The 26,635-nt window shown below is 39.0% G+C and overlaps 1 protein-coding gene across 1 annotated transcript in view; it reads right to left on the bottom strand.

Annotated features, from left to right (window-relative positions):
- Positions 1-26,635, bottom strand: part of SYT16 (synaptotagmin 16) — a 243,089-nt gene that overhangs the window by 26,456 nt on the left and 189,998 nt on the right. The window contains exons 3-4 of the mRNA XM_082617802.1: positions 9,168-9,377; positions 3,537-3,793 (exon numbers count right to left, since the gene is read on the bottom strand). Coding sequence (XP_082473928.1) covers positions 3,537-3,793; positions 9,168-9,377 — 467 coding nt within the window. The remainder of the gene's footprint in view (positions 1-3,536; positions 3,794-9,167; positions 9,378-26,635) is intronic.

Here is a 26,635-nt window from a genome sequence, read left to right as displayed (position 1 = left end):
ATAAAGTCTAGGGCTTCCCTGGTGGCACAATAGTTGAGAGTCCGCCTGCCGATGCAGGGGACACGGGTTCGTGCCCTGGTCTGGGAAGATCCCACATGCCACGGAGCGGCTGGGTCCGTGAGCCATGGCCGCTGAGCCTGTGCGTCCGGAGCCTGTGCTCCGCAGCAGGAGAGGCCACAACAGTGAGAGGCTTGCGTACCGCAGAAAAAAAAAAAAAGTCCAGAGTTGGGGGGCGGGGTGGGTGGTGTTAGTGCCCCATGCAATAAAATTTTCTCCCCTTGGACAGATGTCCTGAGACTAGTTTATACAGCTTCTTAGGGTATGGTTCCACAAGAGCAAGCCATGAGTCACAATTAGTGGTAGCCAACTCCATTAGACATCCTCATACTGGCCCTCCCTTCCCTGCCTCACTCTCCTCGTGCCTCACTCTTGTCGCCTGGAATTGCATGTCCTAACAAAGTAGGCTCTGCTTTTGGGAAATCCAGCTAAGAAACATTATCTTTTTAGACATTCATATTAACCTAATGAGATAGGTATTTCAATATCTTCATTTTACGGGAGAGGAAACTAGGCTTAGAATGGCTAAATAACTTAACTCCTTGCCCCCAGTATCATATGCTCAGCCAGAATTACCCAGGATTTGCCAGCATTAATGCCCAAAGTCCCAAGCTTTACAGGGAACCATGATGTCTACCTTCTTCCCCCATAAACCTTTCACCCTAGCTATTTATAAGTATAGTAAGTGTGTGAGATGAAGAGGGAATGAGATGGACACATCTTATTGGAAGTTGGAAACTTCCAACTTATTGGAAGTTGGGAGTTGGAAACACACACTACTTTGAATTTCATCTCCTTTTAGGCCCCTGCTCTTGATATTAACTAACAGTTCCTAGTTTTGTCATCAACTTCAATGCCAAGGTTAAAATATCCTAGTTAATGAGCATCTTCCCACTTATCTATCGGGCTCTCTGTTCAGATAAATGCTCACTCCACCTGCAGGTTTGTGGTGAAGTCCTGCAGAAAGGATCTGAAATAACTGTCCTACGAAACTTGAATCAGACACTGCTCCAGGCAATGGCCAGGCTCTGGATGGGGACCATCCAAGCTGTGGTCCATGAAAACTGGGCTTCGTGGCCCTTTCCTGGGCTGATCTGAGACCAAGATTTGTGAAGGCTGATATTTTTATAGCAATTAATTATTTCAACACACTCTACCTATCACCAGGCAACTAAAGGCGCTCCTCTTGTGGGTACTGTTAATACCACTAATCCATCTGACCTTCCTGCAAGGCAAAAATCTCTTCATTTTTATCCCCATTTGGCAGATTTTAATTAACTTCTCAAGGCCAATCAGTTAATCAGTGGAAAGCAGAGATGAAAAGTGGGACAGCTGCCTCTCTGTGCACTCAAAATCACCAGCCACCCTCCCATCGTCTTCCCTGCCAAGCCTTAGGTCTGCAGGAAAAAGTCGACAGCCTTTTCCAGCAGAGAAGGGCAGTGCTTGCAAACCCATCAGCCTAACAGGTAGTCACACTGCATGACCAGTTCCCTTCTGAGGCAAAATAAATGATTCCTTTAGCTCTCGTATCCTGGGTTTTTCTTTAAGATGGGAATACTTGTGCCACATTGTCAAAACCCATGAAGATATAAAGATTTTCTATCAAACTGAAAGGCTTTCTGTTTTAGCAAGAGAGTGTTAATGTCATCTGTGTGGCCCAAAGTAAACAGACCCACAGTGTGTTCCCGATGCCAGATACGCAGGGGAAGACAGGCTTCTTAATACAGCTAAGAGCCAAATAAATCAATTCTTAAAAGGCGAGCTAAGCCTGCAAAGCAGGCATTTACGGGAACTGCCTCCGAGCTGCATCTGAGGTTCTACTGTAGGAGCACCAAATTACAGTTTTTGTCTCAAAATAGATAGGAGGTTGAATGGAGCACACAGAGATGTCTGGGTATTTTTGGAGTCTGAGAACATTTAGTGCCCTCAACACCAAATCTTCTACTGAAGCTCCATGAGGCAGGCAAATGGGAGGTTACCTGGAGAAAGCAATTCCAAGGCTAATGGTACAGTTATCAAGGGGAGAGACTGTCAATAGGCAGGTAAACAGTTCTGTTTTGTTTTTGTAGTGAGAGAGCCAAAAAGAATAGTATTTTTAAACATTAAATGTTAGTGTGTGGGATGTGATATGACTCTTGGCAGTAAACTGGTAGGGAAGTACAATTTTTTTTACAAAACGTATAAGGTTGATAGCTTTGAGGGTCTCTGTATGAAGGTTTGCTTTTAACCAGCCACAAGCCACCTATCTGTGTTGCCATTTCCGGTCCTCAGCAGTAACACAACACTCAGGCACACATGCACCTGTGCCATCTCCTTATGTGCTCTCTACATGCCTCAGTGCCTTAGTAGTCAGGCTTTGAAACATATCTATCTGGGATTATTTTTCTTCTCCTTTATTTGGAGAAGCATTTGAGCATTTGGTGTTTATGACAGTCCAGGTCCTAATAAGAGATGCATCCTGTTTATTTTCTCAGTCAGGCTGTTGCTAACAAAATCCATCCACCCTTCTCCTTCCTCTATTCGCACAAATTAAAGTTTCATATAGTTACATGACTTATTTCATCCAAATTAATTTCAAAGTAGGTATTAGACACCGTTATTTAATATCTCTTAATGTCATAGAATCATAATCAGAGGGGTCTAGCTAATAAAGAATAACCATAAATGCCTGTAAGATAAAACAATGTTTGTAAATTCTTATCACGGTGCCTGACACATAGTAATTGCTCAAAAATGGTAGTTTCTATCATCATCACCTCCAGTCATACTTCTGGATGTTTAGGCATATTCAGGAGTAAGTTTCAATTGAAAAAGAAATTTAGACGATGAATCTTTTATCAGAGATTTATCCAAAAAGCAAAGTCAATGGCCAGAGGGTCATGATAGACTAATGCCATCGCCTAGATCTTCAATTCAATTCGGAGCTAACAAATATGCTCATACTGCAAGATCTTCCTCATAATATCTTGTATAATTTCATTTGCAGGGGCATTGTATTTTAGTTTCATTTTCAAATAATTCTCACATTCAAAGAATCATAACTCAAGATTTGGTGTAAATAAAAATAAACTCCATTTAACTGAAACCATGAAGGAAATAATCCAGTCTCCCTAAAGAACTAAAAACCCGTTATATAAAAAAAGAAGCCTGATTGTTGCCGGGTTCATTCTGCCACCATGCTTCTTTTTATTTTTCCATTTTGATAGATTCCACTTATATATGATTCTTTTATTGGCACACATAAGGGCTGGGCCTTGGTCACCTGAACAAAAAATGTATTTCCATTAAAGGCTCTTAAGGTGTTTGTTCTTCAAAGCAATGCTTCCTTCTTGGAGAAATTTTTTTCTTGAGGGATGGAGGAGGGGAGAAAGAAGGGGGAGGAAGGAAAAGGGGGAAGGGAGAGGGGAGGGGAAGGAGAACGACCAACCAGAGAGCACACAATACTCAAGCAAGAAAAAAATGGAAAACAAGCAACTTGCCTCTGGACTCCACACGGAGGAGCTGTCAGTGGCATAGGAATCTTCAAATCTCCGGTTATTCAAAGCTGTCTCCATCTCCAAGCTGCCCTGTGTGGACTGACGGCTGAGGCTGCGGACCACGCTGGTCTCTTGGGGAGATTTGCCATGGTGCCTGGTGTCCCCCACCTCACAAGGGGACTGTGAGTGGGCAGAGATGGGGTCAGCTTCACCATAAGACAGATTCTCAGAATAAGTCAGTTGGCTGGCTCCATTCAAACCTAAATTCGCAAAAAGGAAACTCTTTCAAATATATTATCATGTTTCACCTTTTTATCTAGAGAAAATGAGCAGTAGCAACTACACCAATCAAGTCTGCAAAAACAAACTCACTAAACAATACCTGCAGAAACATACTTTCATCTATATGGTAGATAAATTTGGTCCATAAAATCGAAACCCATTAGTTCATTATGTAGGGTACAAGAAGGTTTAATGCTTTATAATAATATGAGTATAAAGGATGAGTATTATGTGGATAAAATAAACACATTAGCAGTTGGTTGGAGCTAATGACCACAAGACCTTCGGGATGAATCTAGAAAGCAAGAATAGTAATCAGCTATAGAGATTATATGTTTTCCTGGCTTTACCATTCTTCCGTCTCTCTTCCACGTTCTCCATATCACCCTCTGCTCAAAAGGCTTCAGAGGTTCTCTCAAACAAAAAGTTATCTACTTAATCCATGGAAAGAACACTGGACCTGGATTCATATGATCTGAGTTTAAATCCTAGCTCTGCATTAAGAACTTGAACAACATTTGAACTGCCTTAACCTTTGTTTTCTTATCTATAAAATGATGATAAAAGCCATCAGAGAGTCATTGTGGACACATGAAATAATATCTGCCTGGCAACCACCAGCCCTCCCATAAATTTGAGCCTTGCTTACCTGTCTGGCCTCAACCAACCCGGCAAATCCCATTTGCTACTACCTCCCAACTCACAGATACCTGTGGTCTCACAGGTCCGTGAAAATGTTAGCTGTGTATTTTGGTTCACAGCGGTCCTCAAGCCCTCCCTTCTGTCCTTTCCTTCCTGTCCATCCAAAGCCCCGACAACTCCTGAATCTTCCCTGACTCCTTCAGGCTCAGTGTCTTTCTCAGGCTTCGTGTCATCCTATTCTCTTTCTGTTCATCCCCTTCCTCTTCCTCAGTGTCCAGGTTACCCTCAGACAATAAGGAAAAACTGACAGAGTCTCCCTAAGCAACAGCTTTCACCCTAACTTGCTTCCACGTTCAGAAAGTAGCCAAGGATGTCGTATCTCTTGGGTCTCTACTCTTCTCCAGTGGGCCCCATCCCAGGATGATAGAAAATTAGAGATATAGACAGGATTAATGAGGATGACAAAGTATATATGGTAAATTCAGCTCTTATTTACACACTGTATGATAGCAATTGCTCCCATAGTTGGTCTTACAATCTGAGCTAAAACATAACGTCCTTGAAGGCGCTAAGCCACATCTATATACTGCATTGTCTTTATCCACCAGTGGGTTTTACTAAATCTCAAATAACTTTAAAGGCTAGGCAGATAAAAAATATTTGAAACAGCCAGGTGTGCAGCTATATGGAGTGGTGGTGACAGTGGTTTAGCAGACAATATATGACCCACCTACAATAAACACCCAAATTTTAAAATATGTTATCACCCTATGCAGACCATATAAAAACATCTTTGGGAAGACTTGGTTTTCAGGACACAACTTCAGACTCCTGATTTGGGATTTTGCCAAACCATGGCAAGCCATTGAGATGCTCCCCATCTGCCCTGTTATTCTTAATAATTCACTTCAGGCCTCTTGGAAGCTCTGTCATAGGGCACCTAACATCTTTACATTCACATTTTCCGTTATTTGGCAAATGCCCTTAAAAACGGCCACAGAAAATGACAGAACAAGGGATATTCCATATGCAAAAACCCCATAACACAAAGCAGAATTTTCTTCTCAGGCTCTAATTAGCCCATCCATTCCTCACATACACGAACACTAAAATGTCCTATTAAACAGTGGGTCATCCATCAACGTGTGTAGCACCCAGCAGGATCTCAGCACAAAATCTAACTTTGCCAAGAAATTACCCCCATAAAATTGTCTCATGACTTCAACTCCTACGGTGATAATACTTAGATCAGTAATAATGGAATTTTCAAAAGCTACATTAAAGCCTTGAAAAGCTATTCATAACTGAAAAACATAAGAACTATATTAATGTAACAAACCATTTTCCTTGACAGACAAGCAAGGAATGAATTAGAAAGGCAAATCTGGGGGACAAGTCAAGTTGCAAGGAGGGAGAAGGGGAAAGGTGATTCACTGTTACATAAAGCAGTCTTCCTGTGCTTTAAATTAAAGAAGGTCATGTCACCTTAAACACATATGGAAAAGTAACTGCCTGTTGTCAAGAAATGTATCCTGGCTTCTTAGAAATTACAGGGCATAATTATGTCACATCAACTATAATTATTTTAGTAGAGGAATATTTTTAGTTCATATCCCATTTTGATGGAGTGTAAACCTATTATCCAATTACTTTCTTTCTACTCCCAGACTCCTCCCTCCATCACCCATATACCAATACTTTTGCTAACCATCTGTGATAGTCAGTTTTATGTGTCAACTTGGCTATAGGCCTCAATTATTCAGTCAAACAGTAATTTAGGAGTTACTGTGAAGGCATATAGTAGGTGTAATTAAAGCCCTTAAGCAACTGACTTTCAGTAGAGGGGATTATACTACATAATCAGTCCATTGAAAGGCCTTAAGAGGAGAACTGAGGCATCCCTGGAGGAGAAGCAATTTCATCTATGGACTGAAGCTTCAGCTCCTTCCTGAGGGTTTCAGCCTATCCTTCCCAGCAGCCTGTCCTGTGGATTTCAGAGCTGTGTATTCCAGTGGCCTACACAGCCCCTACAATCGCATAAGTCACTTCTTTGCAATAAATCTCTTGAAATATAATATATATATTATATATATAATATATATAATTATAATTATATATATTATTATATATTATTAATATAATAATGTAATATTATTAATAATATAATATGTTATTATTATATATTATTATAATTATATTATATTATATATATATATATATCTCACCCTGAAATCCCCTTTATATCTGATTGATACAATCTTGCTTGATACACCATAAAATCTTGCTTGATACACCATCCTAAACAAAAGTAAGCACAGACTCTGGGGATAATTGACCTGTTTTAAATGACACCAGGAAGGTAATGACTAGCTTCTATGAAACACCCTAAGAACTAAATATTTCACAAGCAAAAATAAGGCTTTGCTCAAAACAAACAAACAAAAAGCCCAATAAGTGGGCTATTATTCTGCAGCCCACCTTTCGTGCGTAAAGACCTCATGCACAACTTCTGATTCAGATCACTTGGCTCAAACCCTCTTTGACATTATCAGGAATACAGGAACAATTAATGCACAATAACACTAAATCAGATATGTGAGACAGGAGAGAACTTGCCTGGAATATGAAGATTTTTTACGTGGGTTTGGACCTTGAATTTCACTGGTCCAACATTTTGAATGCATTTTTTAAGTGAAAGAATTGTCTACAATTAAATTTGATCTTAGAAAATTATGTTTCAGGTAGAGGGGAAAATAGCTAAATAGATAGAGAATAGGCACCAAAAAACAAATCCTCTCTGGGGTTCATGCTTAATATTTTCCTTATTCTTTACTGCTGATGCAAATTCATTGATCTAAAGATGAACAAAAAAAAAAAGGACACAGAAAAAAAAATCATGAAATAAAAATTACATTAACATTTCCATGGCATTTGATAACCTAAAATTTAGCATACAGTTAATCATTCCTATGAAAATCCTGATGATTTTCTTCAAAATCTACAGGTAATTCATTTAATGTAGTGGACTTTTTCCTCCATCCAACAGAGAAAAATTTAGCCTTTCTATCACCATCTGTCAAAAACTTCAGAATTGCACCAGTTATGACAAAAGTTGTTGCTAATTCCAGGAAGGGTGAGGGCTAGAGTGTTTGTCAGAACTCTCAGAACAGCAGCCATTTGTATAAATCAAAATCTAAGACACTTGGGCTTCTGGGAAATGGGGCCATTAGCTTTAGAATTAAACAAGCTACTCGTAGGGGATCAACTGCTATTAACTTTCATTAGCTAACATTTGCCCTCTCAGTGGAGAGAGAGGAATGCTGTGATCTAACAGCAGAGAAAGAGAAAACAGGAGAGGCAGTGAGGAGATGACAGAGGGCCATTAGCTACGGCTACTGTGCTTTGGTTACGTCGGGGAGTTTATCTCCTGGCTTGCGTGGGGCTAAAAAGAAGAGCAGTAAAATGTTATGTCGGCCCATGCCAATAAGTAAAATTACATGATGGTCAGCAAATTATTATATTCCTGCTGAAAAATAGGGTTCTTTTTGTTAATTTTCCTTTTTTTCCCCTTTGTTCTTTTTCTGCCTGCCTCGTCCACATCACCAAATCAGAAATTTCTTCTCTGTCATCTTCTCTCAATTCTGCACTCTCCTTTTTGTCTTTCTACTACTAAGTGTTGAAAAACAAGGAAGATCAACTATGCCCCCATTGGTTGGACGGACCACAGGCCCAATGGAAAGAAGGAGAAGATTAGAGAACCCAGGTCATTTAGACCAGGTCACTACAGTGGACAGTATGACATTTTCTCTGGCTTTTTACCAAATACACTTCACAGACCCTTCCCTGTTCCAATGTCCTGTGCCTATTCAGGGTTCTGGACATAAAGGAGTCGGAGAGATGCCTGACCTTCGCTGGGGAAAGCACTAAGAAATATCATACTGTTCTTTTCCTAGGTTCTTCTGTGTGCACAGTGGGGAGGGAGAAGGACCCTTGACAAGGCCTACCCGCAGTCACAGGCTGTGCTCACCCTACCTCTGAGTGGCCTCCTCTCCCTCTGGGAAAGGTAAACTTACTATGAAGATGGAGGCTGGCGTAAAACCTGCTCTGACCCATGAATTCTCACACGGGCTGGGGTCCAGAAACTAAAGGGAATGAGGGAGGGTGTGTTGGGCATGTGTTGTTTGAAAAAGGTTATTTAATATTATTATAACACGTATTTTTATTTGGAAGATAAAACACACCTACTGTTTTAATATGACGAACTATTGAAAGTAAGGCTTCAAAAATCTGAGGTTACATAGATATATGGAAAATAGACTCTACGTTTCCAAATGGGAGGAAAGGCACAGAAGTGCAAGGTCAGCAGACAGCTATGTAAAATTTTTGTCCTCGTCAGAAGGGAACAAGATTTTATAAAGCTTGGTAATAGTTATAGTCGTTAGTGTTCAAAATGTACAAAGCAGTAACCTACGAGAAAGGAAGGGATCCCACAAGTGGGGGTCAAGACTTTGGCACTTCTGATCCTTTCTCTCTGCATGAGGCTGCTTGTGAGGTTTGAAGCAGCCCTTTTGCCCTGTCCCAGCCTCTGGGTCCTGCCCTATTTTTCTTTTTCCTCTCTGGACTCTTAGATGCAAGTGCAGTGACTCAAAAACATTCTTACCATTAGACACCCCTGGTCTAGATAAAGGAAAGGTTTGATGCAAAGAATACCTTCGCAGGCAGACACTTCTGTGCTGGCCTCTTCGTGGGTGGAAAGCCAGCGGCTGGGTTTTGGTTTACGCTCCAGTCCTGTCTGCTTTCCTTTCTCAGGTGCTCCCGAGCGGAAACTCTGGGACCGGGACACAGAAATCTCAAATTGTTTGATAACCTCCTCATCGCTGTCAGAAGATGTGGGCAGCTCATCAACTCCAAAGTTGTTAACTGGAAGCAAACAAGAGCAATGAGTCTCCTGCGGGGCCCATGAGAAAACAGAGATAGATAATCCGGAGAAATAGAAGAACATGGCCAATCAGTCTGGATCAAAGCAGACTGAACCTGGGTAGAAAGAATTCAAAGCACTTTTGAAACACACATTTGAGTCCACAGGAATGAAACAGGAAAAGAAAGCTCAGGAGGGTAACTAGAAGCACACGGCTAGAACCAAGAGAAACCACTGGGACACCCCTAACTAACATAATGAGCCCTCTTGTTGAGCTGGGCCTCCTGCTGATTTGTTATGTTGCTGGCATGTGCTCATGATTGTGAACAGGACAGCAATCTGCACCTGTGCCTTATGTGTAGTTCCAGTCAATGATGACGGAACCTACTCTCTTTGCCTCATCTCAGTTATTAAAACATTCAGAGCCAAGCCCCACTTCAGAGAAGAGATATTAGCAACTGAGATCTTCCCCAAACTTCCAGTTTTGACAAGTGACACCACATGGTATGGGTTTAAAAAATTAATAAATAACTAGTTTATACTAGAAATGCCTTTCTCAGCACCAATGACTCAACCCAAACACCCTTTGGATTATGCGTACCACTCTTCCCACCCCAGCACACTGCTCTGTCCTCTTTGTTTCTCCAGCAGGCCGTGATTATGATCATTTCTGCCCTTGCCTGTGTTGTTCCTTCCACCTGAAAACACCCCCCACTCCCGCAGGTGTTTACCTGGCTGGCTCCTCTCACCACTGAGGTCTCAGCTTGACCGTCACTTCAACCTAAACACTTCTCTGATCATCCTCCTACCTTAAGCAGTTCTGTTCCCAGTACTTATCATCTTTCTTTCTTTCTTTCTTCTCCCCCATAACTTCCATGAAACTAAAGACATCACCTGTTTTGTTAACTGATGTCTCTGTAGTATGTAAAACAATGCCTGCTGCATAATAAGTACTTAATAAACACTTGTTAAATGTGGAATAGATTGGTGAATAGCCAGTATTTTCTCCCAAAACCCTGAGCGCTCCTCCCCGCTCCCCGACAACACTCACACATGGTTTCCTGTGCCTGGAATATGCTTTTCCAGCCCCGTCTAGACTAGTCAAGAATCTAGCTCACCATTCAGGTCTCAGCATAGACATCATTTCCTCCAGAGAGTCCTTCCTTGACCCCTTAAATCAAGTTTAGGGATTTAAGGCTCCTTCCACGTGCTGTAAAATCACTCCCTGTCCTGCCCTGTCAGTGCTCCCTCCAGCTCTGGGGCAGAATTACCTATTTAATTGCCGACCATTCCACCTAACCTGTACACACCCTGAAGGTAAGGGGCACAGCAGACTGCCCACCTTTGCATCTCTCCAGGCACTATCTCTGTGCCAGGCGCGTGGCAGGCTACTCTGTAAACATTTGCTGAATGCGATTTGGAAACGATAAATAATGGGGAATTATTTTTTAAAGATTTCCTCTTTCCATCCAAAAGTCACACAGTGGTTCCTGGGAAGGATATGGTTGTTAATTCACAGATGGGTCCTGAAGATCACTTTTGAATCAGAGGCTAAGAAGAAATTAAAAAGCAATATTTTAAGGGAGAGAAAATACTTTAAACACCAGCCTGGCCAAAACATTTATTCTCTGGCTTAACAGTTGCTTTTCCTGAGGCTCTTTGGAAATTAGTAATTATAACAGACTGAATGCTTTTCATGTGCCAGGGGCTGTCCTAAGCACCTTATACATATCTCATACAAAACCCCTATTACTGTTCCCATTTTCCAAGTACGAAAATTGAGGCAGAGAAAAGTCTGCAACTGGCTGAAGATCATACTGCCAGGAAGGGGAAGAATCAAGATTTGAATCAAGTCGGCCTGTCTCTAGAGACCACGTTTCTAATCACTCTGCTAGAGAATGGGAGACAGATGGCAGAAAGAACTCTTATTCTCTGTGCTCACATTAGCTAGCTGAGTCTATGTGGCCAAGTCTCTTAACCTCTCTGACCCTGTTTCTTCATTTGTGGAAGAAATATCTTCACTTTTAATGTCTTGATAATTTCCCAGGTCTTTTCTAGATCTAAATTCTCCGACTCCAAACTTTCTACCTGACAGGCAACAACATTCAATCTGTTTCTTTCTTTTATGGAGCAGCTGATCCATGAACAGAAGAGCATAATATTGTTTTCAGCTCACTCAATTCTATTGTTGGCTGTGACCAGCCCCATGGTAGGACCTGAAAAGCTAAGTGTTAGAAAAGATTCCATTGCAGCCTCAACAGAATGCCATTACAATGGACAGTCTCCTCACGTCTCAATGTGCTGGGCATAGTGCTCTGGCATGGGATGGACCATCACATGTGGAAGACACCCAGAGACGAACAGGACCAAAACTAAACTCTCTCCACCTTTAGAGTATAGGACTGGCTAAGCACCTGGGAGGTAGTCAGGGAGATACATGCATTGGTGAAGTGGCTGGATTAGACATCCATTGGCACTTTTTCCAACTCTGATATTCCATTCCATTTGTATTACTAGGTCAGTTTTAAAAAATGTAAATAGTCAAAAGTCATCAATTTTAAATTAAGTGAGTTAGTCCATGGGTATTTCCTCATGTATAAAGTTAGGAACTAGAATTCATTAACTTACCAGTATGTATGATTTTTTTTCAGTGAGTCACTGATCATCCACAGAGCACAGATTCTCCTCACTCGATATAAGAATCATAACAGTAATTATAATGTTTCCCATTTACTAAACATATACTATATGCCAGGCACCTTCTGGGCACTTTGCATATATTATCCCGTTTAATCATCACAGCAACACCATGAAGTAGGGATGATGATTATTATTCCCATTTTAGAGACAGGAAACAGAGGCATAGAGAGGTTAAGTGACTTGCCCTAGGCAACAAAGTTAGCAAAGTAACAAAGCTGGGACTTGAACATAGAACCTCTGTTCTTAGTCACTGCACATATCATCAAACATCATTGCATCAGGACACTAGAGGCATATCTAGCTTACTTTTCAGAGTGAGGTGAGAGAGGGTTCTACCATTTCCACCCTGAAATCTGCCAGGAGGTTGCTTCCTTTGTGAGAAGAGAAGAGCAGTGGGAAGAAGAGTCAGTCCACGTGAGAGTGAACACACTCAGGCTGCAGTATAACTGGCCCATTGCTCCTCGTGGGATTATAAAGGCAACTGCACATGCTATGCTAAGCCTCAGTCCCCAAGGATCTCAGGGAATTCTGTTTAAAAAAGGAAACCTACCATCTCTCCTAAAAACCACTGAGCAGCAATAGAAATCAACAGTGGTGCTATTATAACAATAAAAGCAATCCCATATAAAGCATTTATCATGTTCCAGGCACTGTTCTAGAATCTTACATATGATAACTTATTTACTCCTTACAATAACCCAGTGAAGCCAATACTTTATTATCCCCATTCTGTGGATGGGGAAACCAAGGCACCATGAGGTTAGTAATTTGCCACAGTTGTAACAGTTAATAAATAGTGGAACCACGATTCAAACCCAGGTGGTCTTGCTCCAAAGTCAATATTATTCATGACTACATTATGCTCCCTCTACCATCTGCTTCCTCACGGAAAAAAATCCAGGTTAAAATCTATACAACTGTATTTGGTCACTAAGACGATAAAACCACATAAGTTGGGCTAGAAAGGATTTTCATGAGTATCTATCTGTTCCCTCATTTTCACGAAAAGAAACCAAAGCCCAAAGAGGCAAACTGATTTGCCCATGGTTATACCAAGCCAGGACCAAATGGAGGTCTCCAGGTTTCCAGGCCAATGGTTTTGCCACATTATTTTCCAAGCTCTCTCACTGGTCGGTTATTTTCTCAAATTTAAATTTTGACTCTTACCTTTTTGAAAGATCCCAGCTGCTACTTGCCTTGTTAGAGTCTGTGTCAACAACTAAATAGCTGATCTGGATTTCATTCAATGTAAATCTTTGAAAATCACAAAGTCTCATCTAAGTTGTAGCACTTATTTCAGACATAAGATAGTACTTTCTGAAACACTGTATAAATACCAAGTTCAAACCCCTTTCAAGATATGTACTTGGGAAAGAGCATGATGGAAATTTGTAATAAAATCTTCACCTCTTTATCTAATTAGCTTGCTAAAACAACAGAGAAAAAGTTGTACAAATGCAATGGATGTGAATACATCTTGAAGTTGAGACTGTCCATTTCACTCAATCACAGAATGCAGGAGATCTTAGACACCCCCTCAGTATCTACCACCAAAGAGAAGTCAGACTCTTCTGCAATCTTTCCGATGCATGGCCACCCAGCTCCATCCCTCTGTTCACACACTACTGAGTTGTCACTGTGGGCTTCTTGCACTGGCAGGAAGTTCATGACTTTGACAGAAAAAGAGTTATCTGTAGACCCATCAATATCGAGTCTCTACAGCAGTGCCATCGGAATATGCCTCTCTGATTTTTAGTGAATTTTTTTTTCTGGTAAAGAGGGGCAGAGGAAATGCCATCTTCATCTTCCACAATTAAGAGACAGGAAGGCGGGGCCCCAGTGCCACAGAAACTGCCTGTGAGTCTAACATCAGTGAAGGCTAGGGTGGTTAAGAGTGCAGAATCTGGAGTCAAGCTACCTCAGTTTGAATCTGGGATCTTCCATTTGCTGGTCTGAGATCTAAGCAAGTTCCTTAATCTTTCTGAACTTCAGGGTCCTTATTTTGATATTCCTTATTTCTCAAAGTTGTTGAGAGGACTAAATGGGATAAACCATGTAAAGGTACTTAGCATATGCCTGACATATGATATGCTAAAAATGTTAACGATTATTATTATTATTCCTCATCATGGCAGTGCCCTATGTGGAAACCCTTCTAGGAAGCCTCGCATTTACATGCAAAGGGAAGAATGCCTGTTCTTGCAGGGTCTGATTTGCAAACTCATCATTAGAGCTGCTGTAGGGAAAGGATGAAAGAAACAAGGGCTGGAATAGGAGAAAATTAAGCTGAAAATGTGGGTTGTATCACCTTTCTTCCCTCACTATACTTTTTTCCAAGCCTAGAGGTGGAGCGCTCTGTAAGAGCTGGCAATGCTGTCTGGATGTGGGCAGTGCTTAACACCTGCTCATTTTGTTGCTTCTTTTAAGGCAACAAAACCACCAACTGGTGATGCAAAGAGAGGATTTCTTAAGCCTGACTGCTGCTATTTTACCGATGGAGAAAGACTTTATACATGATCAGTGAAGATCTAAGCTTATTAATTCCTTTCCACCCACACAGGAGCAATTAGGTGGAGGGAAGTACTGCTTATATCTTATAGATGGGTTGTAGAGACAGGCAGGGGTGGGTTGTGCTCAGTGGTATGGTACCACCTGGGTGCCACTTTTAACTACAATTGCAGGAATCCCTAATATACCAGATTTCTCAAATACCCACGGCAACTGTCTGCCTAGGGTGGTTGGATAAGGATAGAAATAAGAACAAGAAGTTGGTTAGGGTGGAACAGGGAGGGTGGGATAGGGAGGGTGGGAGGGAGATGCAAGAGGGAGGAGATATGGGGATATATGTATATGTATAGCTGACTCACTTTGTTATACAGCAGGAACTAACACACCATTGTAAAGCAATTACACTCCAATAAAGATGTTAAAAAAAAAAAAAGTTGGCTAAAGTGAAAAAGCAGAAGGGAGGGTCAAAGGTTGACAACTGCCCCTGTCAGATCCTAAAAAAAAATGGTCACATTTTTAGATGCATAATCCAGCCATTCTTGGACTCAGGCAGGATAGGAAAAGATTTTTATAGATCGTCAGCCTTGATTTTTTTCAGACTATGCTTTGTGGAGGTCTGGGCTTCCACAAAGGAGCTTCAATGCCACCCACAGTAAAAGTGGAGATGTGGGTAGTTGCACTGAGCAGGCTGAGCTATACACCCTGTACAATCAGGGCTGTTTTGATTTAAGACAGTTTATATTTTTATAAGATTCTGTTGGGAAAAAAATAAGAGTCCTGATTTTTTTTTAAGTTTGAAAAACATTGATATAACCCAACTCCCTCATTCTACAGAATAGAAACTAAGGCTGAGACTACTTAAGGCACATAACTATATGTCAAGTAGCTAGTTAGTGGCAGAGGAAGGATTACAATCTGGTTCTCCGATGCACACTTGTCTTGTCACCCTACACCTTGTATGAGATGTTTTGACAACTCTATTTCATATATGAACAAAGAGACAGCACTTGTAATAGTTAAATATGAGTTAGTCAGATAGAAAATATTTTACTAAAATTAGTAACATAAAGATCACTACACTAGGGAAAAGTAAGTTACAATATCAAGGATTCCAGTTATGATAATAGCCGAGTAAGAGACTTGAACTAACCTAATAACAATTATGAATTCATGAAAAAATACTTAAACCAACTATTTGAAGGCATAGAGAGTGAGCAGGAGCAGGCAGAAACTGGAGGGGATCTAATTTTTTTAAAGAAGGAAATTTCACTGGATGAGATCCATGGTTATACTATTTTTCTGCTGAAAGTATTCCTAAGTCTATGAGGCACAGGGCATCAAGGACTCAGGCAGAAATCACAAGCCTTATTGACTTGAGGTGTCAGAGGACAGAATTCAAGGCAATCCAGAGAAGCTGGAAATGGAGAAGGAAACCCCAGAAAAGAAGAAACCACAGAGAGGGAGCCCCAAAATCTGCATCTGAACTTAGCTCAAACACTTGGCTAAAACCTGAACTATGAAAGCATGGGGGAAGAGTCCAAGAAACCTAGAAAAAGTAACAGCTAGAGGGCTAAAAATTTGATTAGACATTTTGGTTTAAGCCTACCTCAGTAGAGACTGAGTTAGGAGACTGAATCTGGCCAAGGTAGAGGGGCTTGGAAGACACCCCAGGTTTTCCATTAAAACTTTAGAAGGGCCAACATTAGAAATAAGACTAAGAGTAAAACTGACATAAGCCCAGCATAACAAACTATAAAACCAATATAGTCAAAGGAATCAACTAGTAATTTTACTGTGGGCTAAAACAAAAAGCAATATTCTTTAGAGGAAGATGAAAGAATCCATTACCTTTACAACATTTCATCCATAATGTCCAGTGCACAATCAAAAGTCACTAGACATACAAAGAAACAAGAAAAATGTGAACCATCAAGGAAAAAAAGCATTCAATTGAAACTAGCCCCACGGTGACTCAGATGTTGGATGCAAAAGACAACATCTTTAAAGTACCTATTATAAATAAGTTCAAATAATCAAAGGAAAAGGTGATTATAATGAATATAAATAAGGATAATTTCAGTAGAGAAATGAAAATAATATTTAAAAAACTAAATAAACTTAGAATTGAAAATAAAACCTTCAAAGTTAAAAAATTCAGCTGATTGGTTTTGTAGCAGATTGGAGATGGCCATGAACTTCGAAGGAGCTCAGTAAAAAGTAATCAATCTGAAGAACATAAAACCTTTGGAAAGAAAATAAACAAAACCTCAGGGAACAAGGATAACACATCAAGTTGTCTGAAATATGTGTAACTGGAGTCCAAGGAGGAAAAAATGAAAGGACTCTCCCCCATGCTTTCATAGTTCAGGTTTTAGCCAAGTGTTTGAGCTAAGTTCATGTGGAAGAAAAATATTTGAAAAATAATGGCTGAGAATCTCCCAAATTTGGTGAAAAATCAGCATACAGATTCAAACATTTTAGTAACCTAGTTCAAAAGTTCCACAACTAGGCACATCGCTGTCAGCTAGCTGGAAATCAAAGACTAAATAAAATACCTGAAAGTAAGAAGAGAAGGAAAAATGCATTGCATACAGGAAAATAATAATACAAAGAAAACTGTCTTATTTCAGAGACATTGGAAGCCAGAACACAATAGAAAGACATGTGTAAGTACTGAAAGAAAAAAAAAAAAACTGTCAATGCTGAATTCTATATCCAGAGAAATCATCCTTCAGAAAGGAATATAAAATAACCACAATTTTATATAAATGAAAAGAGAACTCATCAGACCTGCATTTCAAGAAATGTTAAAGGAAGTTCTTCAAATGAAAGGGAACTGGCAACAAACTACATCTCAGATCTAAGGGAAGGAATGAAAAGCACTAATAGCAAAGGTAAATATATGAGTAAATACAAAAAATATTTGATGTTTTCTTCTTTTACTTCTTCTGGAAGATAACTGAAGAAAGTATATATATACTATTGCAGGGGGCAGGGGATTGATAAAGTGTGGAAAAGTGAAACATGAGATATGAATAACACAAAGGAGAGGGGAAGTAAGTGATTTATACTGTTGCAAAGTGGTGTAATGCTGTGACATAAAGCAAAGAGTAAATGTGAAGTGGTACAATACTAACTCAAAGTGGACTATGATAAACTAAGGATGTATACATAATTCCTATAACAGCCATGAAAAAAGAAAATACAAATACGTATAGCTAAAAATTTAATAGAGGAATTTAAATTGAATAGTAAAATAATAGGTGATTAACACAAAAGTAAAGCAGTAAGAGCAACAGAAGATGAAAATCAGAGGCAACAAATATCAATAGAAAACAGCAAAATGACATACTTAAACCCAATAATTTCCATACATTAAATGCAAATGAAATATCACATTTGAAAGTAAAGATTGTCAAACTGAATAAACAAGCAGGACCCAATTATGTGATGACCATAAGAGACACACTTTAAATATAAATACACAAACAGGTTAAAAGTAAAAGGATTAAAAAGATAAGTTATGCAAACTGTAAGCATAAAGAAGCTGATGGAGTTGTATTAATACCAAAGTAGACTTCAAGACAAGAGTTTTACCAGAGATGAAGGATATTTTATAATGATAAAATGATCAACTCATCAAGACATAAAAATTATAAGTGTGTATGAACCTATTAGCAGGGCTTCAAAATATGTGATGGAAAAACTAATGGAACTTAAAGGAGAAACAGACAAATTCAAAGTAAAGCCGAAGATTTTAACACCCTCTTCTCTGCAGTTAGTTGATAGAGCAACTAAGAAAAAATCAGTAAGTATACAGATTTGTATTATAACTCAACATACAGTTCACTGTGATAATGTGGACTTGAAAAGAAAGAGCATTCTGCAGTTTTGGGGTACAGAGTTCTATGAATGTCAAATAATACCAATATCTACATAGCTCTTACAGAAAGTAGAGGAAGAGAGAACATTTCTCAACTCATTTTATGAGGCCAGCATAATCCTAATAAAAACACCTGCCAATGACATCACAAAAATAGAAAATTATACACCTATATCCCATATATCATAGTTACAAAAAATCCTTAGCAAAACATTAACAAACGAAATCGAGTAATGTATTAAAAGGATCATATATTATGGCCACATAAGGTTTATCCTAGAAATGCAAAGTTGGTTTAAAATACCAAAATCAATTGATATAATTCATCAAATTAACACAATAAAAAAAACCAATCATTTCAACAGGCACACAAAAAGTAACAATATCCAACATCAATTTCTGATGAAAATAAAACAAAAAAATCTCAGCTTACTAGGGATATTCAACAATCTGAAAAAAGGGGGAATCTACTAAAACTCTACAGCTAACATCAATGGTGAGACTACTTAATGAATTTAGTAAAGTCATTATATAAAAATCAATTACACTTCTATATTTTGATAATTGAAAAAAATTTTAATTTTAATTCTGTTCTCAAAAGATGAAAATACATTAATACTTAAGAATTAGTTTAACAAGAGGCATTCAAACCTACCACACTAAAAGCAGTATTTCTGAGAAAAAATAGAGAAGTCTCAGTATTGTTAAAATATTAATTTCCCCAAATTAGTCTATTGTTTTAATGCAATCTAAATCAATATCCAAGCAGATATTTTGTAAAATTTGACAGACTCCAAAATGTATAAGGAAATAAAGGACTTATAGTATTCAAAACAGGGACTTCCCTGGTGGCGCAGTGGTTGGGAATCTGACTGCCAAAGCAGGGGACATGGGTTCAAGCCCTGTTCCGGGAGGATCCTGCATGCTGTGGAGCAGCTAAGCCTGCACGCCAAAACTGCTGGGCCTGCGCTCCGGAGCCTGCGAGCCACAACTACTGAAGCCCATGCACCTGGAGCCCATGCTCTGCAACAAGAGAAGCCACCACAATGAGAAGCCTGCACACCATGGCGAGGAGTGGCCCCCACTCATTGCAACTAGAAGGAGCCCACGTGCAGCAATGAAGACCCAGTGCAGCCATAAATAAATAAATTAATTAATTAATTTTAAAAAGAATATTCAAAATAATTTTTTAAAAAAACAAAGTGGGAGTACCAACCTACCTGCTCTCAAGACTTATGATACAGGTATGCTAATCAGGACAATTTGCTATTGGCAAAAAGGTAAGCTAATAAATCAGCAGAATAGAAGTGAGTCCAGAAATAGCACCACATAAATATGGTCCATTTTTTATACAAAAGTGGGAAAGCAATTCAACAGGGAAATTAAAGTCTTTTCAAAAAATGATGCTTGAGCAAAACTGATATTAATATGGAACATCAACCCTTACCTCATGCTATGTGTGTGGGTGTAAAAATTAATCATAGATCAAATTGTAAAACTTTATAAAACTCCTGGGGAAAAAAAATAGGAGAAATTTTTGCAACCTTAAGATATATAAGAGCATGAACCATAAAAGAAAAAAAAGCTGCTGAATTAGACATCAAAATTTAAAACTTTTCCTGGTTGAAGATATTAAGAAATGAAAAGGCAAGACATAGACTGAGGGCAAGTTTTTAAACACATGTCAGATAAAAGACTTGTATCCAGGCACCAGGAACTCTGTTCTGAAGTGCCTGGTGCCAGGCCTCTGCACTCAGTACCCTTGAGCAAGTAACACTAGACTAAGCACAAAGGAAAAGAAAAAGGCCTCATAAGGTGACGAGAAAGGCATGAGAACAGGCTGGAAGGAGAATCAGGCACCAAGAGGCCCAAGCTGAAAGAAATAAAGACTTCCAGTACATAACCCTGACAGTAAAGAGCGAAGGAAAAGAGAACTCTGAGAACTGCAATGCGTTCCACTTGAACAAAGAGAAGTTGGGTTGTGATAAAATAATTCTGGATTCCACAGAATGTTGTGGCTCAGAGAGGCAAGAGATAAAAGACAGAGAAACAATATAATGCCATGTGGTTGACAGGGTCTTGGTGCTCCAGCCGGATGTCAGGCCTGTGCCTCTGAGGTGGGAGAGCCAAGTTCAGGACATTGGTCCACCAGAGACCTCCCAGCTCCACATAATATCAAATGGCAAAAGCTCTCCCAGAGATCTCCATCTCAATGCTAAGACCCAGCTCCCCTCAAAAACCAGCAAGCTACAGTGCTGGACACCCTATGCCAAACAACCAGCAAGACAGGAACACAACCCAACACATTAGCAGAGAGGCTGCCTAAAATCATAATAAGGTCACAGAACCCCAAAACACACCACCGGGCATGGTCCTGCCAACCAGAAAGACAAGATCCAGCCTCAACCAGCAGAACACAGGCACTAGTTCCCTCCACCAGGAAGCCTACACAACCCATTGGACCAACCTTAGCCACTGGGGGCAGACACCAAAAACAATGGGAACTACAAACCTGCAGCCTGCGAAAAGGAGACCCAAAACACAGTAAGTTAAGCAAAATGAGAAGATAAACACACAGCAGATGAAAGAGCAAGGAAAAAAACCACCAGACCAAACAAATGAAGAGAAAATAGGTAGTCTACCTGAAAAGGATTTCAGAGTAATGATAGGAAATATGATCCAAAATCTTGGAAATAGAATGGAGAAAATACAAGAAGCGTTTAACAAGGACCTAGAAGAACTAAAGAGCAAACAAACACTGATGAACAACACAATAAATGAAATTAAAAATTCTCTAGAAGGAATCAATAGCAGAATAACTGAGGCAGAAGAACGGATAAGTGACGTGGAAGATAAAATAGTGGAAATAACAACCACAGAGCAGAAGAAAGAAAAAAGAATGAAAAGAATTGAGTACAGTCTTAGAGACCTCTGGGACAACATTAAACGCAACAACATTCGAATTATAGGGGTCCCAGAAGAAGAAGAGAAAAAGAAAGGGACTGAGAAAATATTTGAAGAGATTATAGTTGAAAACTTCCCTAATATGGGAAAGGAAATTGTCAATCAAGTCCAGGAAGCACAGAGAGTCCCATACAGGATAAATCCAAGGAGACACATGCCCGGACACATATGAATCAAACTATCAAAAATTAAATACAAAGAAAAAATATTAAAAGCAGCAAGGGAAAAACAACAAATAACATACAAGGGAATCCCCATAAGGTTAAGAGAAGATCTTTCAGGAGAAACTCTACAAGCCAGAAGGGAGTGGCAAGACATATTTAAAGTGATGAAAGGGAAAAACCTACAACCAAGATTACCCTACCCAGCAAGGATCTCATTCAGATTTGATGGAGAAATTAAAACCTTTACAGACAAGCAAAAGCTAAGAGAATTCAGCACCACCAAACCAGCTTTACAACAAATGCTAAAGGAACTTCTCTAGGCAGGAAACACAAGGGAAGGAAAAGACCTATAATAACAAAACCAAAACAATTATGAAAATGGGAACAGGAACATACATATCGATAATGACCTTAAATGTAAATGGATTAAATGCTCCAACCAAAAAGACATAGACTGGCTGAATGGATACAAAAACAAGACCTGTATATATGCTGGCTACAAGAGACCCACTTCAGACCTAGGGAAACATACACATTAAAAGTGAGGGGATGGAAAAAGATATTCCATGCAAATGGAAATCAAAAGAAAGCTGGAGTAGCAATTCTCATATCAGACAAAGTAGACTTTAAAATAAAGACTATTACAAGAGACAAAGAAGGATACTACATAATGATGAAGAGATCAATCCAAGAAGAAGATATAACAATTGTAAATATTTATGGACCCAACATAGGACCACCTCAATTCATAAGGCAAATGCTAACAGCCATAAAAGGGGAAATTAACAGTAACACAATCATAGTAGGGGACTTTTAACACCCCACTTTTACCAATGGACAGACCACCCAAAATGAAAATAAATAAGGAAACACAAGCTTTAAATGATACATTAAACAAGATGGACTTAATTGATATTTATAGGACAATCTATCCAAAAACAACAGAATTCACTTTCTTCTCAACTGCTCATGGAACATCCTCCAGGATAGATCATATCTTGGCCTGGTAAATTTAAGAAAACTGATGTCATACCAAGTATCTTTTCCAACCACAATGCTCTGAGACTACATATCAATTACAGGAAAAAATCTGTAAAAAATACAAACACATGGAGGCTAAATAATACACCACTTAATAACCAAGAGATCACTGAAGAAATCAAAGAGGAAATCAAAAAATATCTAGAAACAAATGACAATGAAAACATGACAACCCAAAACCTATGGGATGCAGCAAAAGCAGTTCTAAGAGGGAAGTTTATAGCAATACAATCCTACCTCAAGAAACAAGAAACATCTCAAATAAACAGCCTAACCTTACACCTAAAGCAATTAGAGAAAAAAGAACCAAAAACTCCAAAGTTAGCAGAAGGAAAGAAATCATAAAGATCAAATCAGAAATAAATGAAAAAGAAATGAAGGAAAAAATAGCAAAGATCAATAAAACTAAAAGTTGGTTCTTTGAGAAGATCAACAAAATTGATAAACCATTAGCCAGACTTATCAAGAAAAACAGGGAGAAGACTCAAATCAATAGAATTAGAAATGAAAAAGGAGAAGTAACAACTGACACTGTAGAAATACAAAGGGTCATGAGAGATTACTACAAGCAACTCTATGCCAATAAAATGGACAACCTGGAAGAAATGGACAAATTCCTAGAAAAGCACAACCTTCCAAGACTGAACCAAAGAAACAGAAAATATAAACAGACCAATCACAAGCACTGAAATTGAGACTGTGATTAAAAATCTTCCAACAAACAAAAGCCCAGGACCAGATGGCTTCACAGGCGAATGCTATCAAACATTTAGAGAAGAACTAACACCTATCTTTCTCAAACTCTTCCAAAATATAGCAGAGGGAGGAACACTCCCAGACTCATTCTACGAGGCCACCATCACCCTGATACCAAAACCAGACAAAGATGCCACAAAAAAAGAAAACTTCAGGCCAATAGCACTGATGAACACAGATGCAAAAATCCTCAACAAAATACTAGCAAACAGAATCCAACAGCACATTAGAAGAATCATACACCGTGATCAAGTGGGGTTTATCCCAGGAATGCAAGGATTCTACAATATGCACAAATCAATCAACGTGATAAACCATACTAACAAACTGAAGGAGAAAAACCATATGATCATCTCAACAGATGCAGAAAAAGCTTTCAACAAAATTCGACACCCATTTATGACAAAAACCCTCCAGAAAGAAGGCACAGGGGGAACTTACCTCAACATAATAAAGGCCATATATGACAAACCCACAGCCAACATCATTCTCAATGGTGAAAAATTGAAACCATTTCCTCTAAGATCAGGACAAGACAAGGCTGCCCACTCTCGCCACTGTTATTCAACATAGTTTTGGAAGTTTTAGCCACAGCAATCAGAGAAGAAAAAGAAATAAAAGGAATCCAAATCAGAAAAGAAGAAGTAAAGTTGTCACTGATTGCAGATGACATGATACTATACATAGAGAATCCTAAAGATGCTACCAGAAAACTACTAGAGCTAATCAATGAATTTGGTAAAGTAGCAGGATACAAAATTAATGCACAGAAATCTCTTGCATTCCTATACACTAATGATGAAAAATCTGAAAGAGAAATTAACAGAACATTCCCATTTACCATTGCAACAGAAAGAATAAAATACCTAGGAATACACCCACCTATGGAGACAAAAGACCTGTATGCAGAAAACAATAAGACACTGATGCAAGAAATTAAAGATGATACAAACAGATGGAGAGATAAACCATGTTCTTGGATTGGAAGAATAAACACTGTGAAAATGACTATACTACCCAAAGCAAGCTACAGATTGAATGCAATCCCTATCAAACTACCAATGGCATTTTTCACAGAACTAGAAGAAAAAATTTCACAATCTGTATGGACACACAAAAGACCCCGAATAGACAAAGCAATCTTGAGAAAGAAAAATGGAGCTGGAGGAATCAGGCTCCTGGACTTCAGACTATACTACAAAGCTACAGTAATCAAGACAGTATGATACTGACACAAAAACAAAAATATAGATCAATGGAACAGGATAGAAAGTCCAGAAACCCATGCATATATGGTCATCTTATTTTTGATAAAGGAGGCAAGAATATACAACGGAGAAAAGACAACCTCTTCAATAAGTGGTGCTGGGAAAACTGGACAGCTACATGTAAAAGAATGAAATTAGAACACTTCCTACCACCATACACAAAGATAAACTCAAAATGGATTAAAGACCTAAATGTAAGGCTAGACTCTATAAAACTCTTAGAGGAAAACATAGGCAGAACACTCTATGACATAAATCACAGCAAGATCCTTTTTGATCCACCTCCTAGAGAAATGGAAATGAAAACAAAAATAAACAAATGGGACCTAATGAACTTTGAAGCTTTTGCACAGCAAAGGAAACCATAAACAAGACGAAAAGACAACCTTCAGAATGGGAGAAAATATTTGCAAATGAAGCAACTGACGAAGGATTCATCTCCAAAATTTAAAAGCAGCTCATGCAGCTCAATATCAAAAAAAGAAACAACCCAATCCAAACATGGGCAGAAGACCTAAACAGACATTTCTCCAAGGAAGATATACAGATTGCCAAAAAACACATGAAAGGATGCTCAACATCACTAATCACTAGAGAAATGCAAATCAAAACTACAATATCACCTCACACCGGTGAGAAGGGTCACCATCAAAAAATCTACAAACAATAAATGCTGGAGAGGGTGTGGAGAAAACGGAGCCCTCTTGCAGTGTTGGTGGGAATGTAAATTGATACAGCCACTATGGAGAACAGTATGGAGGCTCCTTAAAAAACTAAAAATAGAACTACCATATGACCCAGAAATCCCACTACTGGGCATATATCCTGAGAAAGCCATAATTCAAAAAGAGTCATTTACCACAATGTTCATTGCAGCTCTATTTACAATAGCCAGGACATGGAAGCAACCTAAGTGTCCATCGACAGATGAATGGATAGAGAAGATGTGGCATATATATACAATGGAACATTACTCAGCCATAAAAAGAATTGAAATTGAGTTATTTGTAGTGAGGTGGATGGACCTAGAGTCTGTCATACAGAGTGAAGTAAGTCAGAAAGAGAAAATAAATACTGCATGCTAACACATATATATGGAATCTAAAAACAAATGCTTCTGAAGAAGCTAGGGGCAGGTTAGGAATAAAGACACAGATGTAGAGAATGGACTTGAGGACACGGGGAGGGGGAAGGGTAAGCTGGGACGATGTGAGAGAGTGGCATGGACTTATATACACTACCAAATGTAAAATAGATAGCTAGTGGGAAATAGCTGCATAGCACAGGGAGATCAGCTTGGTGCTTTGTGACTATCTAGATGGGTGGGATAGGGATGGTGGGAGGGAGATGCAAGAGGGAGGCGATGTGGGGATATATGTATATGTATAGCTGATTCACTTTGTTATAAAGCAGAAACTAACACACCATTGTAAAGCAATTATACTCCAATAAAGATGTTAAAAAAAAGACTTGTATCCAGAATATAGAAAGATCTTTTACAACTTGATAATAATATTACTCAATACAAAGAACCCAATAAAAAATTTCAAGCACATGCTTCACAAACTAATATGTACAAACAAATGGCTTATAAGCAAATGAAAAGATGCTCAACATCAGTAATCATCAGAGGAATACAAATTAAAACCAAAATATTATACCAATAAAATTTTTCAAAACTGACTGCAAGGAAGTAAAGCATCTGGAGCTCTTGTACACTCCTGGTAGGAATACAATGGTAAAACTGCTTTGCTGGTTTCTTAAAAATTTAAGCAGACATTTGATCATATAACCCAGCCACTCCACTGCTAGATATTTTTCCCAAGAGGAGGGAAAAAAACACATGTCCACCCAAAGACTTTTATACAAATGTTCCTAGTGGCTTATATTTTAATAGCCAAAATCTGAAACCAAGCCAAAAGTGTGGCAACAGGTAAATGGATAAACAAATAATAGTATATCAATATGATGGAATA

The sequence above is a fragment of the Mesoplodon mirus genome (assembly GCF_964341445.2).
Source record: "Mesoplodon mirus genome assembly, chromosome: 4".
NCBI lineage: Eukaryota > Metazoa > Chordata > Mammalia > Artiodactyla > Ziphiidae > Mesoplodon > Mesoplodon mirus.
The sequence above is the reverse complement of the archived record's forward strand: the minus strand, read 5'-3'. Positions and strand labels throughout refer to the sequence as shown.